Here is a 19762-nt window from a genome sequence, read left to right as displayed (position 1 = left end):
CCAGTCCAGCGACAACATAGGAAACAAGCACACAGGGGACAGACAGACATGAAAGAACACAACACGACACCAACACGGAGGGGACGAACAGACTGGACACCGGACCCCAGGGGACCCCCGACCACAGGTCCGATGAAGACACAAGATTGCGTCACAGCTGCCTCCCACACCCTTGGCCACCGCAGAGACTCTCATCTCAGTTGGCCATTTTAGTGATGAGGATTCTGGGGCACTAACTGGTGCGCACCCCACCGCTGACCCGGTACAGCAGGTGGAGGTAGGAGCAGCCGAGGGACCGGATGGCAGTCAGAGAGCAGTCCGGCCCCAGCAAACAGCTGCCGCCAAGATGGGTCCCGAGTTTCTGGAGTTGCCTCACCCACCCATAGACCCGATGCAGTCAGGGATCCAGGGCCAATGGAAGGGGGTGACGGCCGGTTTCCAGCACCTGCAGACGCAGGTGGAGGAACGCATCCACGTCCAGGAGCAGGAAATGGTGCCGTTCATGAATGCCACACAGGCCAACTCCACAAGGGTGGCGTGCGTGGTGGAGGCACGAGGCTTCCGCGGCCCAGGACAGGGCTGCCCTCTCACAGGCAGCCATGAACCAGAGCCAGCTGAACATCGCAGAGGCGCTGAACAACCTGGCCCAGCCCCAGCAGGCCATCGCTGAGAACATCAGCGCCATTGCCCGGGTGATGGACAGTGTTGTACAGGGCCAGACAGGGATGGCCAACTCCTTGAGCTCCATGGCTGCAAACGTTCAGACCCTGTTCGATACCAGCACTGGCCTCCAGGACTGGCAGCGCCAGGTGATGGTGGTGCCCCGGGTGCTGGATCAGCTCGCACCCCCGTCCCATGGAGAGCCCCGGGGGCCACCAGGCACCTCGAGGGAGGAGGAGGAGGTGTAGCGGCCCATTCTGGGTCCCCCTGCAGGGGAGGTCCCGGAACACCGTGCCACATCGGACTCCCCCCCCCATCCCTGGTGCATCTGGTGGGCAGCGTGCAGAGCTGGGTGGCACCATGCCACCCCAGTCGCTCGAGGTGCAGCCGGGCTCATCCAGAGGCTGGGCCGGCCTAGGAAATGGCCGCCAAAGAAAACCCCAGTCGCAGGGCAGGAGTCCGCCTCCAGTTCTGCTGTATCGTCTGGGGGAACACCTAAACATAGTAATAGGGCCCCTAAGGCCAGAAAGGTACACACTGATTAAGTTGGCACGGGTGCAGGGCACAGAATAGTTAAATGGGCTAGGGCACATGTACAGGACGTTCGTTATTAAACACTTTTCACACCTATGTACGCTGCCTCTGTGCTCTGTCCGATGCATGCGTGGGTGGGGCGGGGACTGGGTGCCAGTGTGGGCGCAGGGTGCTCCGATGGAATGCTGAGCTCCAGTGAGTGTATGACGTGCCCCCACCCCGTGCGGCTATCAGCGCCTTCCATGCTTACTGGCCTAGCCGCCGGTGTTGGGCAGCTTCCCGTTGCCTTCCATCCCCCATGTCCCGTGCATCGGCCCTTCCCTCACCATCCCCCTCAACTGGAGAAGATTGCCCTTCGTCCTGATCCTCCTCCTCCTCCTTCTCCAGCACTCGCCCCCTCTGCTGGGCTATGTTGTGCAGAACGCAGCAGACCACAACAATGCGGCTGACCCTCACCGATGAGTACTGGAGGGACCCTCCAGAGCGGTCCAGGCACCTGAAGCATCTTAAGCAGCCCAAAACACCTCTCGACCACACCCTTGGTCGCACTATAGACATCATTGTCATGGTGCTCCACGGCGGTTTGTGGCCTCCGTATAGGCGTCATCAACAACGACCACAACGGATAACCCCTGTCGCCCAGCAACCAGCCCCGCAGCCCGGGGGGGGGGGGGGGGGGGGGGGGGGGGGGGGCGGCCTCCAACATGCCAGGGATGAACGATTGGGCCAATATAAAAGAGTCATGCACACTGCCAGAGTACCTGCCGCAGATGTGAATGATCGCCATCCTGTGGTCACAGACCACCTGCACGTTCATTGAGTACGTACCCTTCCTGTTCATGCACATGGCTTTTTCATCAAATGTGGCCCGCATGGCGATGTGCACTCCATCGATTGCCGCCTGGACCATGGGTATCCGAGCAACAGTGGCGAAACCCATGCGTGGGCATTCTGGTGGGCGTGTTGCATAGGGAACTGTATGTATCAGTCCACGATGTTGTACAGGGCGTCAGTGACGGCCCAGATGCACATGTGCACTGATGACTGCGAGATGCCAGACATGTCCCCACTTGGCGACTGGAACGACCCCTCGCGAAGAAGTTGAGGGCGACCGTCACCTTGACGGCCACCGGGAGGGCATGTCCACCCCCAGTCCCACGTGGTGCCAGGTGTGCCATAAGGTGGCAGATGTGGGCGACAGTCTCACAGCTCATCCGGAGTCTCCTCCTACCCCGGAAATAAGGATATCTTCAGACTTCCTGGAAACCTAATGCACAGTTAGTTAAGGAAACTAGATAAATAAAGAGACGTTTCCAGGAAGTCTGAAGATAAAGAAACAGAGGAAACTGCATTGGAACAGGGTTCTGGTTACCGAAGCTAAAGACAGAGCTAGAAATGCAGACCGGGGGGAAAGTCATTCCAGAAAAGACAGAATTGTAAGTTTGATATCCTTATTTCCGGTCTTTGGAACCAATAGTCTTCTGTTGTGGACTGAGTTTTTGTGTAGAAGTTTAGATGCTATGGCAATTCAAAGGAAGCACTGAAAGGGGAGTTGGAAAGCCTAGAGGCAGATGCTTGCTAAAACAGTCAAAAGGAAGCCTTGTTTGAAAGGATAATTGAATACCTGTAGGCATAACCTTGAGGAAAACAGCTGAGGGAAAGCATTGTTTGAAAGAAGGTTTCAAAGCTTGTCTTTTTGGGAATGTGTGGTGATATGAGTGGGAGCACTGCCATTGGTGCAGAGCATTGGTTCCCCATTGGCTCTGGCTGGTCATGTGCCTCTCGTCTGATTGGCTGGGACTAGTCATGTGACTGCTCACCAATTGGTCGAGAGGCAAGTAGACCCCCTGCCTCCGCGGCGGGGTATAAGTACCCAGGTTTCCCGGCGGTCGGCCTTTCTCTGTAGTCGACCACCAGGCTAACAACTAGCTGATTAAAGCCACAGTTTGGATCTTCATTGTGTCTCGCGTCCAATTGATGGTACATCAGAGTGGAGTTTGGAAATCCCTGTCTGACAATCAACTGGGGGGAAATTGAGGAGAATTCCACAGAGGATTGATTGAGTGGTATCTATCTTGGCGTTTCAGAGTGGGTTGTTGTCTGACCACAGTCAGCCCGTGGGCTGAGGAGAGGGGGCTGAGGGAAGAGTGCAGAGGGGAGAGTGCAGAGGGGAGAGTGCAGAGGGGAGAGGGCAGAGGGGAGAGGGCAGAGGGGAGAGGGCAGAGGGCTGAGGGGAGAGGGCTGAGGGGAGAGGGCTGAGGGGAGAGGGCTGGGGGCTGAGGGGAGGGGGCTGAGGAGAGGGGGCTGAGGAGAGAGGGCTGAGGAGAGGGGGCCGAGGAGAGGGGCTGAGGAGAGGGGGTTGAGGAGAGGTGGCTGAGGATAGGGGCTGAGGATAGGGGGCTGAGGAGAGGGGGCTGAGGATAGGGGGCTGAGGATAGGGGGCTGAGGGGAGAGGGGGCTGAGGGGAGAGTGCAGAGGGGAGAGGGCTGAGGGGAACGGGGCCAGGCCGGGGGGGGGGGGGGGGGGGAGGGGGGAATCACACTTGGTTGCGCGCCCCCAATTTCAGCATTGGCAACGTCGGGTGCACCAGCTATGCCCAGTGCCCTCTGCTTGTGCACTGTAAGGGGCCGCAAGTCAGGTTCGCCCCCTCCGGTTTGGGCCCACTCTCGTTGGTTATGGGCGCTCTTCTCCTGGGGGGGTACAGGTGCCCCCTCCTCTCCTCAAGGGCATCCAGGAGCGTCTCCAGGTCGCGGTCCGTAAACCGGGACGCTACTCGGCATGGCTCTGTCGGTGGTCTGCGCAGTTGCGTCGCCTTATGTGCGCCGCGGCGATTGTGTGGCGCCACGTCTCTGATACTCCTCGGCAGCCGCCCCCCCCCCTCACCACCGCGCTTCCCACCGCACCCGTACTAGCCCCGTGTGGACCGGAGAATGGGTTCCCGAAACGACCATTGACGCCAGTGTCAACACTTAGCCGATGTATGGGAGAAACCTGCCCTCTATTTCTCATTGGGTTTCCTGGCGGCATGGGATGGCTTCAATGGGAAATCCAATTGGTAACCGGCGGGAGTAGATAATTCCATCACCAGCAAATAGTGCGCCGCAGGGGCAGCACGGTGGCCTAGTGGTTAGCACAACCACCTCACGGCGCTGAGGTCCCAGGTTCGATCCCGGCTCTGGGTCACTGTCCGTGTGGAGTTTGCACATTCTCCCCGTGTCTGCGTGGGTTTCGCCCCCACAACCCAAAAATGTGCAGAGTAGGTGGATTGGCCATGCTAAATTGCCCCTTAATTGGAAAAAATAATTGGGTAATCTAAATTTAAAAAAAAAAATAGTGCGCCGCCAAGAAACATGCGACTGGGGAACCAAAGAATCCATCCCAATATAAATATAAATCATTAAACCTACCTCTATAACACCAATGACATGCATAATCAAAGAATACATTTCCAACAAAAGGAAAATCAGGCAGGTTCTTTTGCAGGCATGCACTGTTTCCCACTACTCTTATAACGTTCCCTGTACCCAGCCATTACAATGTGTCTAGGTGCGATGCAGACCTAGAAAAATCTCCCTACTATCTCCATGTGCAGCTGGATTGGGGCGCATAACCAAATCCCAAAAGACCCAAAGTCATGAGATTGCAGGAATCTCACTAGCTGGCAGGTCTTAATGCACACTTTGATGTGCAATGGGATCAGAAAATAAGTTTGCAAATATAAAGGATTAATCGATTACATTTGATACTGCATGCATATTGGCAAAAATAATGAAAGTGATGGATTTGGAACATGATTTGACAGGTTACAGTGGAGAAATGATTTGCAGGAATAATAAAATAGTAACAAAGCAGCATTTCTCAGCCCTTAGCCCTTATTCATGAAACCTTCTGGAATTTGGTTCTGTGCCTCTATTTCAGCTTCACATGGATAATGGGGAGATTGTCCTGGATCTACTTCCAAGTGCATTGCCAGCATTGAAATCGTAGGATTATAGAATGGTTACAGCAAAGGAGAAGGCAAGATCAGTTTAGATAGACCCAATACCCTGCCTTTTCCTATAGTCCTCCAATTTGTTTCCTTCACAATATAATTCAATTCAGTTTTGAAAACCACAATTGAATCTACTCCTCCACCCTTTTAGGCAGTGCATTCTAGATCGTAACCACTCACTACTTTTCAAAAAAAAGGTTTTTCTTACATTGCCTCTAGTTTTGTGCTAATCACTTAAAGGTTGCGTCCTCTGCTTCTGCCAATTGAAACGGTTTCTCTCTACCTATTCTGTTCTGATAGAGATGTTCAAAATCATGATGGGTCTCCTCTGAACCTTCGTTCCTCCAAAGAAAACACACCCAATTTTCCAATGAATATGAATGACAAGACTCAGACAAGTCATTCCACCTTGACCCCAGGCCGAAATAATCACAGAATCCAAGAATAAGCAAGGTGCCTACATTACTCCCCTTGCAAGCAATCATGCCAAAAGACTGAGGGCGTGATCTAAACAAATGGGAACAGGGTGCCGTAACCAGCGCTTTTTTGCCAGGTTTTTCCCAATGCTCGCAGTGCCGAGAAACACCACACAATCTACCAGGAGTCTGGTTCTTAATCGGGACCTCAACGGGGAACACGTGCCAAGACCACACTTACTTCTGTTTCCTGCACTAAGGAGCTCTGCTCGCCGGAACCTCCCAGTGCAGGAACAGATCGGGACGCCATTTAAAATTGATGTCCCGATTGCTCAACCGCTCCCCTTCCCCCCACGCAACCCCCGAACACCTCCAAAGCCGTAACTCACCTACAATGGGGTCTTCAGGCCCCCAGTTCCCAGTTTTCCTACATACGCGTGGAGGGTACCCTCAGGCCAGAACCCCGTTGCGGAAGAAATGCCAGTTTGGCACCTTGACAGTGCCCTGCCAGCTGGCAGTGCCACCTGGGCACCTTAGCAGATGGCACTGCCAGGATGCTTAGGTGGCACCAGCAATACCAGGGTGCCAGCCTGCCCAGAGGGCAACCACCTGGGGGCCTCCGATCCCCTGGGAGACCCCCATGAGTGCTATTCCATCTGGTCCCTGTTTGTGGAGACCAGCACTGAATGCGCTCGCCTGACTTCTCCAAACAACAAAGATAAAGAAACGTACAGCACAGGAACAGGCCCTTCGGCCCTCCAAGCCTGCGCCAACTATGCTGCCCATCTGAACTAAAATCTTCTACACTTCCAGGGTCAGTATCCCTCTATTCCCATCCTATTCATGTATTTGCCAAGACGCCCCTTAAATGTCACTTTCATCCCTACTTCTACCACCACCTCCGGCAGCGCGTTCCAGGTACCCACTACCCTCTGTGTAAAAAACTTGCCTCGTACATCTCCTCTGAACCTTGCTCCTTGCACCTTAAACCTATGCCCCCTAGTAATTGACTCTTCTGCCCTGGGAAAAAGTCTCTGACTATCTACCCTGTCTAGGCCCCTCATAATTTTGTAGATCTTTATCAGCTCGCCCCTCAACCTCCGTCGTTCCAGTGAGAATAAACCGAGTTTAAACTCACTGGAACGACAGAGGTTGAGGGGCGACCCGATTGAGGCGAAGGGGCTAGACCCCAGGGCCTGGGGTAGATCGTGAGAGTGCATATTAGAGTGAGACTAGCTATCTCACTCGCTAATATGCAGGTTTTTAAAAATAGTGATCCCGCCCACAATGCTCGTGATTCAGATTGTGACGACTTGAGACCATGTTAGATCTCGTGAGGCATGGCGAGCCTGGTAGATTCCAGAATAGGGACCTCCCAGCATCTCCAGTTGCTGCCTTCCGGGTACAATGCGGCCAGTAATCACACCCTGAATATATAATTAGGATATATCAATGAATTTATCATTGCTCCCAGATTACTGTACAATCAGAAGGCCACTAACTTCATAAAATGTCTATATAAGTGTACATTTTTAAAATATATGTATGAATGTGCAATTAAATGTACAATGGCTTCTTAAAATACACCAATGTACACTTAAATATATTAGTTGCTTATAACTATATTTATAAACTGGTGGCTGGTTTAGTTCACTAGGCGAAACAGCTTGTTTGTGATGTACGATGCAGAGCAAAACCAGCAGCGTGGGTTCAATTCCCATATCGACTGAGGTTATTCATGAAGGCCCACCTTCTCAACCTTGCCCCTTGCTTGAGGTGTGAAGATCCTCAGGTTAAATCACCACCAGTCAGTTCTCCACCTCAAAGCAGAAAGCAGCCAATGGTGATCTGAGAGTCTGACAACTTTACACTTGCACATATATTGTCTTCATAAATATAGATGTGAATGTACTTTTAAAAATGGATTAAAGATATTTCAAAACAAAATATACCAGTGGTGACTGCTGATTCTGTTCAACTTTGTACCATTTTTCACAGTATTTATCTATGATAAGGTAAATAGTCTGTCACTATTCTCAAAAATATATGGGAGTAAAATCCAACACCATTATACCTGTATGAAAAATCCGAATTCTGGAGCTTAGCACAAGAAGAACAATTTAATGTCAGACTTACCTGAGACTGTACAGATGTTCCACTTGCATCCACAGTGTGTTCCACATATCGGGAAGAGAGCAGGTCACTAGGAGTTAAGAAAAGTAAACAAATTAGTAAAAAGTAAAAGACTAAATATCGTTGGGTGAAGGATTTAATATTAATGATATTCACTGACCAACTGGTATTTTAATTACCTCGAGGGATTATATGCAGCACTCCAATACTCAGGTAACATTTGTGCTAAGTGCAGAAATTTGCAGCATTTGTTGCAAAATGTTGCAGCAGCCCAAAGGGCCTACTCTGCATATGGTCATCCTATTAACAATTTTAACTCATTTGATGATGGGTGGAGTGCGGGGAGGGAGATTAAAATAGGACCATATTTGAGGTGAAAAGTGTGCCATGTGGTGGTTAAAATGGCTTCTGCAGGGCAGTACGGTGGCCACATTGGTAGCACTGCAGTCTCACGGCGCCGAGGTCCCAGGTTCGATCCCAGCTCTGGGTCACTGTCTGTGTGGAGTTTGCACATTCTCCCCGTGTTTGCATGTGTTTCGCCCCCACAACCCAAAGATGTGCAAGATAGGTGGATTGAACATGCTAAATTGCCCCTTAATTGGAAAAAAAAATGAATTGGGTACTCTGAATTTTTTTTTTAAATGGCTTCTGCTGAACGTCTTTGTTTCAACCAAGATGACCTCAGCAATCCAACACCAAATAAAGCGTAAGTTGCAGCTGAGATGTAGTAGTCAATAGATGTTCAACGCTTTACAGAATTATGAACAACCGAGCAAAGTTCCTGCCCAATATGTCATCAGAGTGTGAACCTCTCGGCAAATTCACTGCAAAGGATGCTCAGGAGTACTGGGGCACAGAACAAGAAGCAACTTTTGCTCACATAAAAGAACTGGTGACAACAGTGTTAGTGCGGAAATAGAATCATAAAAACATAGGAAATAGAAGCAGAATTAGGCCATTTTGCCCCTCAAGCCTGCTTTACCACTCAACTCGATCATGGTTGATCTTCTACTTAGTGCCATTTTTACGCAGTATCCTCATATCCCTTGGTATCTTTAATAAAATAAAAATCTATCGATCTTCATCTTGAACATACTCAATAACTCAGCCTGCAAAGCCCTCTGGTATAGAAAATTCCAAAGATTCACTACCCCAACTGAAAAACCTCCTCATCTCCAATCAGAAATGGCCTATTCTTATTCTGAGACTGTGTCCTCTGCACCTTGTTATGGACTAGGGTTTAGAGAACCCCAAAGTGTATCATGGTGTTCACCTGACCCACAGCTTTTAATAGATTGTGGTATGGGGAGCACACGGCCCACTCTATAGGTGTGGTACAGCAGAAATGTACAAGTATTTTTGAAAGCAAAACAATGTTTATTCTATGAACTCAAGTTAACCTTTTTAAAACATACAGTGAACATCTGAGCAACCATTAATTCAAATACAACCCCCAAAGACTACAACACTAAGTAATCCTTTAAGCTTTTCTTTTAACATCCATACGACTTCAAAACAAAACCTTTAGCAGAAGCACATCAGGTTAAAGTCACTACTGAAAACATTTATAATTCTGAATTCATCAAATGATCAAGATATAGTATTTTCATGGCAGAGAGATCAACAGTACACCTGCTCTGTCTGGCTTCAGCTCCAACACTGAAAAAAACTAAAATACACACTGCCGCAAACAGCCTAAAACAAAAGTAAAAAGCTGACAGATAGCCCAGCTCCACCCACACTCTGACATCACTGATGAACATCCATTTCTTAAAGGTACATTTCTGAAAGACTCATTTCTTAAAGGTACTCTCACATGACAGCCTCAACACTCCAACCAGAGGAAACATCCTTCCTGCATCTATCCAATTGAGTCCGATAAGAATTTTGTATGTTTCAAAGAGGTCACCTTTTATTCTTCTTAATGCAAGGGAATACAGACGCCATCTGCTCAACCTCTCCTCGTAGGACAATCTCACCATTACAGCAACCAGTTTAATGAACCTTCATTGTACTCCCTCGATGAAACGTATAACCTTCCTTTGGTGGAGGCAGGTTTGATCAGAGCATTAAAAATGGAAATAGACAGTTATCTGAAAGGGAAGACTATGAAGGATTATAAGGGAAAGTTACAAAGTGAATTGCCTATTTGGCAAGCTGGTACAGATGGGATGGGCCGAATGGCCTCCTTCTGCATTGCAACAATTCTGTAATTGTGCAAAATGTCTCCAGTGTGATCTTCCATTTCTGTAAATGTATTGTGTGATGACTAGTTTGAGTTCCAGGGGGAAGAGGGGCAACAGAAGCAATCAACATTATAAGATTAATGAGTGAATGCAGTTTAGAGTTTGGACAGGAAGTATATGTTTCTGTAGTCGATTTGAGAAAGTTTTCAATCAGATTGACTGGATTAAGATCTCTTACTAAAAGACATTGGAGTGGACTGGAGAGAGAGACCACTCGTAATTTATCCGTACATGGACAAACAACAAGTGAGTCAGAACCATGAGCAGCATTTTATAGTCCCACTCTAGTGGTTTTGTAGGAATGCATTGTCTGCCAAATGTATCGCATGGCCTCCATCAGTCATCTCCGAACATCGGGCACTCCTACCAAAAGGTCTGGGGTCTGGCCCCTGCAGATGTCGCCACTGCCCAACCTCACTACAAATGCCTGAAACCCCTCTGCCCACTCCCCATGCTCATCTCCCCGCCCAGCCCTGAGATCCCCACACTTATCCCATCCTGGACTTAGAGGACTTAGACTGTGGGGACAGCTACAGTCCCACTCTTTTCTATAGTAAAAGGGTCTAACACAAGTTGGGGTAATTTGAGACTGAGTACTGTCCACACAGTGATGTAACAGAGTACCCAGGGTCAGTCTAGTGTTGGATAGAGCCATGTATATCAGCAAGCATGGAGAGAGCTCCTAGCCTATATCATTTATTGTATATTTGTAAATAGTTCTAAGACTGAAAGTTAACCTACATATGACTACAAAGATCTTTTCAGACCTACTGAATTGTAACCAATGCCGTACAACACTGTCCATTTTCCAGAAGCTCTTTGAGGCGGGACTTCCTCCAGATTGAGAGATGGAAGTCCCACCTCTAGCCAATTAACACTTATTGGAGCATTAAACTACTGCAGCACAGACAGTATTGGTGGGATATGTTCTCCGCCAACTACTTGGATGATGGGCCGGGAAGCCCCACCATCCTAAAATCCCTGACCCATGCATAATTGGAAGAGGTGTTCTAGAAGGGTGATATTTATCGCCACCTTTTCAATGTCTATGCAGAACCAATGACCGACCTGGTTAAACCAATCGACGTGTAGATTAAAATCCCACATGATAACTGCTGTATCATTTCTACTTGCATCAGTTATTTCTTGGTTTATTACCCACCCCACCATAATGTTACTATTTAGTGACCTATAGACTACTCCTATCAGCGACTTTTTCGCCTTACTATTCCTGATTTCCATCCAAATGGATACAACCTTATGCTCCATAGCACCGATGCCATCCCTCACTACTGCCCTCAGTCACTGTACCCTGTACTGTGGCCCTTTTTGATTTTTCACTATGGCTTCTCTGCCTTGCACTTTCCCCCTTACTGCCTTTTGTTTCTGTCCCTGTTTTACTTTCCTCCAACTTCCTGCATCGGTTCCCATCGCCCTGCCACATTAGTTTAGACCCTCCCCAACACCTCCCAGGACATTGGTTCCAATCCTGCCCAGGTGCAGACCATCTGGTTTGTACTGGTCCCACCTCCCCCAGAACCAGTTCCAATGCCCCAGAAATTTTAATAAAAATTGCCTTTTGTAGTTAGCTATAGATGATATAGATAAAAGGTTTAATTAAGAACTAATTTAAGAATAATTAATTGAAAATCAATATTAAGCATTAAATCAGTGCAACTATAGCTGGGAATTAATCAGATAAGACTCTCAATTTTCACATTATGCAAGTTGTTTGAGACTTGCTGGAGAATCCAAGGCCAGTGACGTCAACTAGCCAAAAGGCTTCATTGTATTATAAAAATGCAGCTGCTTTCCCCAATACTGGACAGTTCCGTTCGTTTCCATAGTAATACACGGTCTAAGGTCATAATGCCCTGAAGGCGATGCGGGTGTCGATAAATCGGAAAATTGGCAAGCGATAGTATAAGAAAAATCACACAAATATATTTAAATACATATTTCTCTTAAAATTGATAGACAGACACTTTGGTTGAATTGAGTGAATTATAGATTAGTTAAAGGCAATCACAACTGTAATGAAGGCGAGACTTTAAGATAATAAGCTCCTTAAAAATCACTTGTCGGGATGGAAAAATTCATTCTGGAATCGATCTATTTCTGAAACCTATTTTCTTCGCTTGCTTCTGCTAAATCGCCATCTTCCCTTTGTTTAAATCATTCAGTCATTTTTATACTGTGTATCATGATTTGAAGAAATTACCACAGTCTGTAATTGTATTTTAAACTCAACTACTGTATTCACTAATGACAATCAGTCTGCAATTTGTATTGCAGCCAAAGTTTACCAGTGGACACTAAAACTGTCAAATAAAGTTCAATGAAACTTTGCCAAAAAGCACAGCCTGAATCTGTTATTTGGGAACTAAGAAGAGATAATGCATATCCAGGGTTCCAAATAGACACAGAGATACATCAAATATGAAACCCTCCGTCTTGCACCATCTCTCGAGCCACGGATTCATCCTTTCTATCCTGACATTCCTACTCTGACTAGCTCGTGGCACTAGTAGCAATCCTGAGATTATTGCCTTTGAGGTCCTACCTTTTAGTTTAACTCCTAACTCCCTGTATTCAGCTTGGAGAACCTTATCCTGTTTTTTTTACCTATATCGTTGGTGCCTTTATGCATCACAACAGCTGGCTGTTCACTCTCTTCCTCCAGAATGTCCTGCAGCTGCTCCAAGACATCCTTGACCCTTGCACCAGGGAGGCAACATACCATCCTGGAGTCTCGATTGCGTCCACAGAACCGCCTGTCTATTCCCCTTACGATTGAGCCCCTATCACTGTAGCCCTGTCATTCTTCTTCCTGCCCTCCTGCGCAGCAGAGCCAGCCACGGTGCCATGAACCTGGCTGCTGCTGCCTTCCGCTGGTGAGCCATCTCCTCAACAGTATCCAAAACGGTATACCTGTTTTGCAGGGAGATGACTGCAGGGGACACCTGTACTGCCTTCCTACTCTTGCTCTGTCCTTTGGTCACCCATTTTCTATCTCCCTCAGTAATTTTTTTCACCTGCGGTGTCACCAACTCAGCGAACATGCTATCCATGACGTCCTCAGCATCGCGGATGCTCCAGAGTGAGTCCACCCACAGCTGCAGAGCCTTCAAGTGATCTAACATGAGCTGCAGCTGGACGCACTTCCTGCACGTGAAGGAGTCAGGAACACCGGAATGGTCCCTGAACTCCCACATCGCCCACGCGGAGCATGGCACGAGTTCTCCTGACATGTCTTAACCCCTAAATTAACTTATAAGGGGCGGGATTCTCCCCTACCCGGCGTGACGGGGGGTCCCGGCATTGGGGAGTGGCGCCAACCACTCCGGGGTCGGGCCTCCCCAAAGGTGGGGAATTCTCCGCACCTATGGGGGCTAGCCCCACGCCAGAGCGGTTGGCACCAGAAGACTGGCGCGAAAAACCGGCTCCAGCGGCCTTTCAGGCCCGCCGCCCGGCAGCAGGGCTGGCCAAAAGGCTTTCGCCGGTCGGCGCATGCGCGATGTGTGTTTCTCTTTCGCTTCCGCGGAGGCCGTGGCAGCGGCGGAGGAGAAAGAGTGCACCCAGGGCATTGGCCCGGTGTCTGAGCGGGGGGCCCCGCTCGTGGGCCTGGCCACCGTGGGGGCACCCCCCAGGGTCCGATCACCCCGCGCCCCCCCCCCCCCCAGGGGCCCGGTCACGGCGCCGATCCCGCCGCCACCAGAGGTGGTTCAAACCTCGGCGGCGGGAGAGGCCTCCCAGCGGCGGGACTTTGGCCCATCCGGGCCGAAGAATCGCCGCAGGGGCCTCGCCGATCGGAGTGGCATGATTCCCGCCACTGCCACTTCCTGGGTGGCGGAGAATCTCTGCCACGGCAGGGGCGGGATTTTCGGCGGCCCCCAGGCGATTCTCCGACCCTGCTGGGGGTCGGAGAATTTCGCCCAAGATTTGTTTGTCAACAACCAGAACAAAAACAAGTCGATTTTATGTGATGCCTTTAATGAGAAATAAGTAATTGAGACTGCAGGAAATTATTGTGCAAGATGTATTTATTATGTAATTCTAACAAAGGCTGAGATTTCCCAGCATTTTCTCTTTTGGTTTCAGATTCCAGCATCAGCAGTAATTTGCTTCAGAAATGATTTGTGCAGAGGAGCTTTCACCCCAACAGTTCTGCCATCTCTTAGCTTGACAAGAGAAGACACTCTGCAGGGCACAAAATTTACCATAACAGGCAGCTAAAGGATTACATGATGTAACATTAGACAAGCTGGGGTTGGGTCAGGCAAAAAAGCTCTCTGGCTAAGATCAAGTGTAGCATCTGCTCGGCCTTTTAGCTAAGATCTGGTATGTCTCTCTTGTGGGGACCACGAATTGGATTCAATTTGAATTGTTTTTTGGAGTAGACAAGGAGCTGGATTAGGGGTCTGCCCCTGTCCACACTCTGAGCTCTGGCTTTGTAACTCTGATAAAGAAGTAAAAGAAAAAGCACTGCTTCAGTATTCTAAAGACAACATCCTTTTTGGTTAGTCTACTAGGCCACACAGATATATAGCCTATTCTGTAACGGTTACAAAATAAGTGGATAAGAATCACAATGATCAACGTAACCCAGGTGTGGAGTTCATCCACTGGGATTGGGTATCGGGAATTCAAGTGTACACGTGCCATAGTTTTCCATCTATTAATTTTAATTACTGCTATAAAAAGCAACAGCACATGCAAGCCTCCATTTAGTGGTCACCTCTTTCTCACTGCGACTCCCAAAAGAACTAATTCTCTCTACATTTTCGGTAGCAGATACAAAGATTTTCTTTTCCGAAGCTTCCCACACTCAAGGCTTTCTCCACTATGTGCTACAATGTAGCCTAAAACAATTTATCAATACTGCAATATACAAGTTATAGTTGAATCGTACAAAAATGAATTAATTAAACTCAAAATTCTTTCATCTCTGCAAATTATATTGGTAACAATCTGATATGATTTCATATTCAGATCATCCATTTTCTGCTTGCAGCAATGCTCTGGAGTACATGCTTCCTCGCCTTTTGGTTTGCTTAATGTGATCTCCAGGGATGCAAAGAACACTTGAATACAGGCTGAAATTTTCAGAAATGTGGCTTTGAAGAGAGTTATTCTAAGTAGCTAACATCTTCAGAATACAAATGAGCTCTGACCTGACACATAACGAAATGGAAAATAATGTCTGAGCTACATGTTGTAATTTAGCCTATTTTGAATTCTGTACCAAATTAATTGTAGGGCAATTTTATTGTTATTGCTTTACACTATTGTAGCATGAAAACGATTCCCTAACCCCACAAAATGGCGTTCTAAAGATGCTAAGGTGTATTATTTCTTCCCACTGGTGGAGGGATCAAGAGCTCGAGGGCACAGACTTAAGATAATTAGTGAAAGAAGCAATGGAGGCATGTGGGGGAACATTTTCCACACAGAGAGTGGTAAAGATCTGGAATGCACTGGCTGAGGGAGTGGTGGATGCAGGTTCAACTGAGGCATTCAAGGGGGAACTGGATTATTATCTGGAAAGGTAGAATATACAGGTTTACGGGAAGAAGTGGGTCAATGGCGCTAGGGGAATTGGTCATTTGGAAAGCCAGTGTAGACACAGGCCAAATGTCCTTCTTAGTGTGCTGCAATGATTCTGTGATTCTACAATTCATTATTGGCCAGTATTTTCACTTTTACTCTTATGTTTATATGCATTAGCCATTAAATCTTATTGGTTTTATCAAATTATTTGATCATAGCTACCCTATCCAAATCACTGAAATTTAGGAATAAATGAGCTTCCTGAACAGCACATAAAACCTCAGTAGATTGCTAGTGATGACATTTTATATATGAGAGGTGAATAAATAATGGTAGCTTTCCATCTCATACGATGATAGCTTGACTCTTAAGCATCACCTGGTGTGACTCAGGAGCTCCTCTTGGACATGGCGGGCTCTGATGCATTTCCTGCAGGGGAAAACAGTGGGCTGAGAAGGTGCACAAATCACTTGCCACCCTTTTCTCGAGACCCTCTTCTCAGCCAAATAAGCACCTTCCACTCACCTCTTCCACACAGGCAGCCTCCAAAGGCCATGGCTGTTAGCGACAGTCTTCCAGTTTTCAGTGTCAATGTCTGCCATCTTAAATTTCACTTTACAGGTAACCTTCCAAAGGAGGTATGGGTGGCATGATCCAGTGACCAGTTCATTGTGCAGAAGGTTTTTGAGTGGACAGGCATCATCCATTTGATGAACATGACAGAGCCAGAGCCGACATCAGTGGTTTTGAAAGGAGTACAAGGTAACGCAATTAAAGCACTCTGGAACCTCCGAGTTGGTGACCTTGACCTGTCAAAAGCTGCTAAAGAGACAGTGAAGACGGAAACTGTTCAGCCTTTTCTCTTGCCTAACATATGTTGTTTTTTTCATTAATTCACAGGATGGGGGCATCACTGGCTGGGCCAGCAATTATTGCCCATCCCTAATTGCCCATGAGAAGGTAGTTGCCTTGAACTGCCGCAGTCTTATGGGGTACAGGTACACCGACAAAGGGAATCGCAGGATTTTGACCCAGCAACAATGAAGGTACAGCAATGTATTTCCAAGACAAGATGGTGTGTGGCTTGGAGCTGGTGATGTTCCCATGCACCTGCTGCCCTCAGTGATGGATTTGCACTTTGTGGGGCCTCGCACTGAACTTAATTTCTGGACCCTCTCAATGGTGGCTACTGACCCCGACTGGCTGGCTTACCTTGTGGCTTTCACCGGGCACCTCACAACTCCTCAACCCCCCTCCTGGCCTGCCCTCAGTCCAATGAGTCAAATTGTCCCTCGCTTGCTCCCTCGCTGCTCACTGGCTATTGATCTGTGCGGTTGGCTCACCACCTTGTGGCTTTTGCCTGGCCCCAGCACCTCACGCGTCACCTTGCTGTTGCTGGCTAGCCTACCCTCCTCAGCCCTGGTCGAGGCATCCCTCACCTGCTCTTCATCTGTTTGATGACTGCTGACTGGCTGATCTACCTTGTTTAATGGCTTTTGCCTGGCATCTTGCCCCACTGTTGCTGGCTGGCCTGCCCTCAACCTGCTGGCTGCGCATTTTATTACAGAAGTAAAGCACTGGATCTTCTGCCTCTTCCGTCCTCGCCTAGTCGCCTCTCATTCCTCACGTGCATGCTTCAACATTTGGACCAGTCTGTTTTCCCGCTCTATGGAGTCTGATGTTGCTCTGCATTGCCTGCGTTTAAGCTCATTTGTTTTTGTTGAGTCTATCAGAAAATGCAGAGTTATGCTCTGATTGGGTGCCAACAGACACCGGCTGGCACAGGGCTCCACCATTGGTTGGGACCCCGTGTCTAGGCGCAGTGTGTTTCATTGTAAATCCGCCTCTGGCTGTCCTTGTCCTCCCTGCTGGTCATTTGTTTGGAATATGCAATCAATGTAGACTTGGTGAGCTGTTGAAATGCATCTTGTTGATAATCTTGTGAAAATCTTATATATTGCTGCCAATGTGCATTAGTGGTGGAGAGAGTGAAAGTTGAAGGTGGAGGATGAGGGTGTCAATCAGATATCACGGTAGGTGTAGAGCGTCTTGACTGTTGGTAGAGTGGAGAGTATTCCACTACACTCCTGTAGATGGTGGACAGGCTTTGGAGAGTTTATCCAAGGGGCCTTTTTTACAGCCAGCCTGAAGATAGATCGAGAAATACAGCACAGAACAGCCCCTCGGCCCACGATGTTGTACTGAACTTTTGTCCTAGGTTAATCATAGAATTTTGGAAACTAAGGGCAATTTTTCATGGCCAATCCACCCAACCTGCACATCTTTGGACTGCTGTAATTTCACCTGTTGGCAGGGCACAAATGAATACCTGGCCCCACCATCTAATTACCCATGCCCGTTGCTGGCCTTTTAAATTTTAAACTCATTTGTGTGCCCACAGACTCCTGGCACGCAATTGGAAGTGGCACACACGTCTGTTCCGCCATCGGAACCCAAGTTCCACTTATCAAATTTTCCCCACTCCGTGCAAAAGAACAGAAACAAGAGATGCAAGAAAAATATTGAGAAATTGGCTCTTTAACTGCATTACTACCAAAGGTACACGCTGACAGTCCAGGATAGCGGTTAGATACTAAACGCTCTTATTGGAATAAAAACTGGGAAACCACATGAACATCTAAAATGTCGCACCTTGGCCTATTGTTAATGTAATAAACTGCAAACTATTGTGCATTTTTACCTACCAGAAAATTAAATGCGATGTGGCACCACAAATCGCAGTTTATTTCTCCAATTGGCTATGCCCCTTATACATGGAGTAATAAAAATCTATCTTAGTATACTGGCCTGGAATGTGGTCTATGGTTCGGTGTTGCTTTGCATGCATGGAAATAAACAGTTTTTGTTTTATCCAACCATGTTCAATACTCCATCTGAACTTGGTAATTGAAGCGAGGCTTGAAAGGATTAGAAAACTGCTATAGGCCAAGGACCCCCATTACATAATCACAGCTTTTAAGTGATTTCATTATGTTTCGTGTACAGACTGCACCAGAATCGATTCAGGGGCCTAAGAGGTTTATACAATTGATCAATAATTTTGTGCTGTAAAATAGAGTTGATTGTTCCAGTATCAAAACAGTGGCAGTTAATTTTGTTCTGATTAAGCATTATTTAGAATTAGATTTCATTCTTGTTGAGAACTTTCAGCAAAACTACATTGGTCAGTGTTCATTTGAACTTCCGCTCAAGTTTCCCCAAGCAACACATATCCATACATCAACCCAAGGGTAGAATCTTAATTCTTGCCCACCAGTAGAGGACACTGGAAAATTATGGACACTGCCTCCTATGGTGATATGCATGTGCACATAAATGTGTACAGTTATCTATCAATGTATATAGTTATCGGTATGACCTCCAACCAGCAGATAGCGATAGAGATATACCATGTGACTCGAGAGATTCAACAGTTGGTAGTAAGTCGTACTAGAGGACAGTCACACTAGAAGTAGTTCCAGGAGAATTCACTGAATTCAATTATTAGTCTCCATTTGTATTATAGATTGTTAGTCATCTTTCCACGTGTTCATCCTGTTAATAAACTGTCTTACTGGTTACTAGATGTTCTGTGTAGATCTTTACCATGGGGCGGCACAGTGATTGGCACTGCTGCCTCACGGCACTGAGGACCCGGATTCGAATCCCGGTCCTGGGTCACTGTCCTTGTGCAATTTGCACATTCTCCCCATGTCTGCGGGGTTTCACCCCTACAACCCAAAGGTGTGCAGGGTAGGTTGATTGGCCACGCTAATTTGCCCATTAATTGGAAAAAAATAACTGGATACTCAAAATTTGTTTAAAAAGTAGATCTTTACCATAGCAATAATACAGAACATACGACCTATAATGTTTCAAAAGCATGTGGAGCCATATACCTCCAACCCAAGGGCTTAGAAAGTCAATCTTCACTATGAGCTCACTATATTGAAGACTCATGGCAAAATATCCTACTCAATCCGCCTTTTTCCAGGATTTCAAAATCGTAATATTGCTTGTTGTTCTGTCATTTTTATCCTACAACCTTCAGATGTTTGAAATGCCATCTTAGCATTCGTTTTATTCACCCATGTATGGAGTATCCCTGGTGAAGAAGATGTCTTCTTTAACCGCTGCAATCCATCTAGTATAGGTACACTCACAGTGCTGTTTGGAAGGGGGTTTCAAGATTTGGAGCCTACGATACTGAAGGGATGGCATTAGAATTATGT

General features: G+C 47.5%; 1 protein-coding gene across 6 annotated transcripts in view; it reads right to left on the bottom strand.

The window, feature by feature from the left end:
* The window catches only part of adam22 (ADAM metallopeptidase domain 22), a 480389-nt gene that overhangs the window by 396295 nt on the left and 64332 nt on the right, over nucleotides 1-19762 (bottom strand). For all 6 annotated transcript variants that reach the window (XM_038797995.1, XM_038797996.1, XM_038797998.1 and 3 more), the window contains exon 4: nucleotides 7738-7804. In XM_038797995.1, the coding sequence (XP_038653923.1) occupies nucleotides 7738-7804 (67 nt within the window). The remainder of the gene's footprint in view (nucleotides 1-7737; nucleotides 7805-19762) is intronic.

Source organism: Scyliorhinus canicula, chromosome 5 (genome assembly GCF_902713615.1).
Source record: "Scyliorhinus canicula chromosome 5, sScyCan1.1, whole genome shotgun sequence".
NCBI classification, from domain to species: Eukaryota; Metazoa; Chordata; class Chondrichthyes; order Carcharhiniformes; family Scyliorhinidae; genus Scyliorhinus; species Scyliorhinus canicula.
This window is presented reverse-complemented; position numbering and strand designations above follow the sequence as displayed.